General features: G+C 40.9%; 1 protein-coding gene across 1 annotated transcript; it reads left to right on the forward strand.

Annotated features, from left to right (window-relative positions):
* Nucleotides 1-735: 735 nt before the first annotated feature.
* Nucleotides 736-3,945, forward strand: LOC137999872 (uncharacterized). Its single transcript, XM_068845829.1, has one exon. It carries the CDS (start codon nucleotides 1,718-1,720, stop codon nucleotides 3,011-3,013), a length of 1,296 nt encoding a protein of 431 aa, XP_068701930.1. The 5' UTR covers nucleotides 736-1,717; the 3' UTR covers nucleotides 3,014-3,945.
* Nucleotides 3,946-5,000: the final 1,055 nt, after the last annotated feature.

Raw genomic sequence — 5,000 nt, forward strand, 5'->3', positions numbered from 1 at the left:
TGACCGCTAATTTCCCTTTCGTACTCGGAAGCGATGCCATTTTTGACGGCCGATGCCATTCTTATTAACCAAGCCTTTTTTTCGGTTAGCTTTCAATGAATTGTTAGGATTACAGGGCTGCAAAGAACGGCCGGTCAAAAATAGGTTTTGTCCAGTCAAATCCTTAGATGGCCGGACAATTTGTACGTAGGAGCAAGGGTGGCACAGTTGGTTAGTGCGCGGCTTTGGTGCAACAGGTCCCGAGTTCGATCCCCGGATCTCACATCCTTGTTTCGACTTCTTTCCTTTCAGTGCAGTCTAAGTAGCTTTAAGTACCCTTAAAACGGAGCACTGATGGATAGAGCGGGGTAAAATGAGCACAAAGTCGGCTTCCTGGGAGAATACTCTCTAGAGAGTAAAGGAACTTCCGGCGTTAAACAAGGTGTACCTTTACCTTTGTCCGGGCGTTCACGCTGGTAGAGAAAAAATTTAAGAGTTTCAATTTTTGAATATTTAAAGCTTCAATATTATTGGCGTTTGTGAAAAAGGAGGGGAAAAGAAAGGATACTTAACTACCAGACCAAGAACTTTTAATAAATGATTCGTAGTAGTCATAAAATTTTCGGCTTTCGTTGCACATTTTCGCTTTGTCATTCACCAAGTCGTCACCGCAAATTAGCGGGTCTTACATATGTCAGTTAGCTTGTATTATGATGAAAATCAACTAGATTGCAAGCCTCTGTAAATTTCAAGTTTTTAAGTGATATACGCTGCTTAAATCTAGTCCTAGATTAAGTATTTTTTTCCCTCACTTGCAAACGACAAACTTAACAGTGAAAATTGTTCTAAGCCTCGTCCAAATGGCATCGCTTGTTTACGAAAGGGAAAATTGCGTAGTCACCCATGTTTGCCTTTTTCCGCTTACAATTTTACATATGAGCTGCCGTTTCGAAGGAATCTTCTGCGTGCCATTAACATTTGTTGGTTGTGTCGAAAAATCCACCCATCTGAGCTAACAGTTGACGTTTGGACCCAGTTGAGCATCAGTCAATAAAAGGCTGTGTCACGTTTTGTAAGTGAGGGAACAACGAAAAAGCCGTAACAAGGCCACTAGTTTTACACAAACCCTTCGTGCTCAAAGTATGCTTGGAAACTTTCTGTTTTTTCTTTCTATCGACCCTTTAGATTCGTAAAAAAAAAAAAAAAAAAAAAAAAAAAAAAAAAATTAAGTCATTCAAGTCCTTAAATAATTGATTACATTAACGGGAAAGTTATTTTTGCAACTCATCCTTTCTTTCTGGGAAATGTTAATTCCCTCTGGATGATTCAAGTGACAAATTTTTGATGTAACCCCGGTGCAGCATAGTTCCAGTAATCGAATTATTCAGCCGCAATTTTAAAATATACAAATATAAATATAAAATCAAATATATAATATTTTCCGAGAATCATGTGGCATATAGGAATGTCCGCCTATATGATGCCCCGGTATGATGCCTATTGTTTGACGTCAACTAAACTTATTCAACAAGTTCCTGGTCACGAGCAAATCTTCTGATCTTTTATTTGGTTGATACCAGTTGCATCCTGTGGGCGGACATTCTCACAGCCCATGTGATTCTCGGAAAATATACGCATTCTTCTTTCGTTTTTCATGCGGTAATGTATATGAACAGTTGAATGCAGCTGTACATGGATCCACTCTGAATACAGCAGTCATCTATACTTCATCGGCGCTATGTCAATTCCGTGGAAACTTTATTTGACCTGCTGGTTTCTCGGTGCCTCTGTCCAAAGCGCTGTATTTTTTAGCTTTAATGCTGTGGATTACTTTAATTATTTCTTTCCTGAAAACTACAAACCTGAAGTGTACATTGGCGTAGTTGTCGGTGTGGGAGCAACATTGGGCTCGTTCTTAACAGTAACTTTCCAACCCAAGTCGAGCCACTTGACTGTACTGGTCATCACACAGATCATTTCGGCACTGCTGCTGGTCGCTGAAGTAGTTATCGTACCTATCGATGTGATGAAGACATCCGCAAGATTTGGCGTTATCTTGGCTGTAATATTTGCGGCCACTGTTGTACAAAATGTCGGCGGAGGTGCTCTCTACAGTTTTGTTGGCGAGCACTTCCCGAAATTCGGAATCCACGCTGCTCAGTCTGGAGGCGTATGCGCTTTCGCAGCAACTTTTGTGATTCGTTGTATTTCTAAGGGTTCGTTTGAGCACCTTAAAGACAGAGATCGCGGGTTTCGACTCAGCGGTTACTTGTTTGTTGCTTTGGTGGACCTTATTATCCTCTTGGCCTGCTGTTTGTTACCCATTCTGCGGATGTACGTTCTTGGGGAGGGGAGGATAGTCAAAACCCTGGAAACAACGCCATTGATTGGTGAGAAAGCTGAACTGATACGCGTTTCACGCAAAGAGGTTATACGAAAGAACTGGGCTGTAATCACAACAATTTGCCTTACGCTAGTCATATCCAATTCCTTATTTCCAGGCATCACCTCACAGTTCCACGGAAACTACAACTGCTCATCTGGCTCACATCCGACCACGGCAAACCATAGTGCGACATCTTCTTCACTTGAGGGCAGCGCTCCGAAGACAAACGACAAGACGGGATGGTTTGTCGTCGTCCTCTTTGGCTTCTACTCCGTAGCAGATGCTATCGGTAAAAATTTGCCCATCTTCGGAATTATCTACAACAAAACTTCAATCCTTTGTAATTGTCTGATTCAACTTGTCATAGCCATACCGATCTTGTTAATCTACTTTGAGCCATGTTACGCCGGCCTGCAAGAAAACTGGGTGGCTTATCTAACGGTCGGTCTTCTGGGACTCATCAATGGGTACGGCTTATGTGCTGGAATGATGCTTCTGGCTCCTGGAATATCAGGCAACAAACACGAGGAAAGTCTAGCGACGAACATTGGCTACATGTTTTTGCAGTTAGGAATTCTACTGGGCATGGGCGCAAATGTGTTCCTTGTCGACTACGTTTTTGAAGTCCTTGTGGCCCGGCCGGGATAGTCACTAAAAGAGCGTTCACTTTTTAACTTTTTTTTTGAGGGCATAGTACTTTTGAGTAGCCTACCTCTCATTTAAATTTTGCCGTGAGTTAAAAAAATGTTATTGTGAATCAAATATTCCAAACTCAACTCTTCTGACAACTTTGACACTGTACGAATTTTCATACTTGATAATACATCAAAACGTCGAAAAAAAGTACTCTTAATATTTCTTATTATATGCCCTAACAAGCCACTAACCGACCGATTGTGAATTGACGGTAAATGAATCATATGAGATGTTATGACAATAACACTTCAAGTGCCGATGAAACCTTATGACGATAAAGCTTCTGTGTGGAGATTTGAAGGCGAAAGTCGCTAGTTTCAGACGGTTCGCTGACGACCTCCGTCTTCATTGAGCGACATCCAAAACAATGCCTCAATAGCACTTATTCAGTGGCACCCATGCACTGACCAAATTACGTAATATGGTTTCAACAATGCTTTAAAAGCTCAGTCGTTTAGACTACGTTTATACTAGGGGGAAAGTTTCCGGATTTGTAAATGTTTCCGGATTCATCAAATTTAGAGGATTCGGATTCGTGCATGTTTACATTGAAACCATTCTAGGGTGTACAACAGTTTACACTAACTCAATGAATCCGGTTTCTAAGCGCTGTTTCATTACTCAAAATGGCATCCAAAGCCAAAATCAGAAAATACAAGCCGTTGAATTAGACTGATAATGGCGAACTTTTACTGGGAGTCGTTCGATCTTACTCACCACAACAAGATTTTGAAGGAGTCCGTGAACAGAAGATATGAAGACTTACCAAGTGAATTTGTATCTCAGTATGAAGAGTTCCCACAGAGTACCAATCTCCTTCCTCGAGAGAGATGCCGTAGATTCTACTAACTACCCCGCCATCTTGTGCAAACGCAACCCAGAAGGATCGCAGGCGGGCTTAGACTATCCGGATCCGTAGGGTAACCCTTTTACATGAAACGAAAAGTTTTAGATTCAAAGTATTCGGCTACAAAGTTTCAACTTTGGATTCCGGATTCAAAACGTTCCGGATTCGTGACGAATCTGGGAATTTTTCATACCGTATTCATGTTTTACGGGTAAACACCAAAACGAATCCGGTGTCACAGGGTTTTGTGTTCCCCGAACAATGGGCACTAGTGCTGTGTGTTCCCCCTTCCCTACAAATAGAACATGTCAGTGCTAGTATTTTTTTTACAGGTCATTGTTTTACCAGTACAGAAAGTATCCTAAACATGCATAAAAGCTAGCTTTAGGACTAATTAGGCCTAAACAAAAGTTTTTAGGCCAAAGGTTAACCTTTGTGAATGTTTAGGATACTTTCTGCATGTATTCATATTCCAGTATCATATTTATCGTTATGGCGTGATTAATTTCCTTTATTTTCATATTTCTTTCTGTTTGGTTGTACTTTGAAGTCGGACATCTTGAAGGGAACACGTAGAACTGAAATGTTCTAGGGAAGGGGGAACACACAGCACTGGTGCCTAGTGTTCGGGGGAACACAAAACGTTGTAACGCCGGTACTAAAACGTTCCGGATTAGTCATGAATCCGGAAACGTTTGTACTAGTGTAAACTTTAGTTCTGTAAAAAATTCAAGGTGCTTCGATCGTCCGAAACTTCCAGCTGTGGTGACGGGTCTGATCATAAACTTCACATCACGCACTCGTCCTTTTTTGCCCCGAAAATTTTAGAGGACGTTTGCCTTAAAATATGATTTTCAAACAAAATTTGGCGAAAATGATACAAGTTATAAATCTTCAAATTTTATTCTATTTAGTTTTCAATCTCACAGTTGACTATTACTCAGCTCAGTAAAATTCTAGCGTTCTTCAATGTGCATGGTTTCGAAATTTCTACGCACTCTCGGTGTAACAGTCGATGAGAATTTAAACTTTGTATACCATATATTGGTCTCCTGAGTCTCCGCGAGCAATGATTTGCCAAAATATTGTCCA

The sequence above is a fragment of the Montipora foliosa genome, chromosome 4 (genome assembly GCF_036669935.1).
Source record: "Montipora foliosa isolate CH-2021 chromosome 4, ASM3666993v2, whole genome shotgun sequence".
Taxonomy (NCBI): domain Eukaryota; kingdom Metazoa; phylum Cnidaria; class Anthozoa; order Scleractinia; family Acroporidae; genus Montipora; species Montipora foliosa.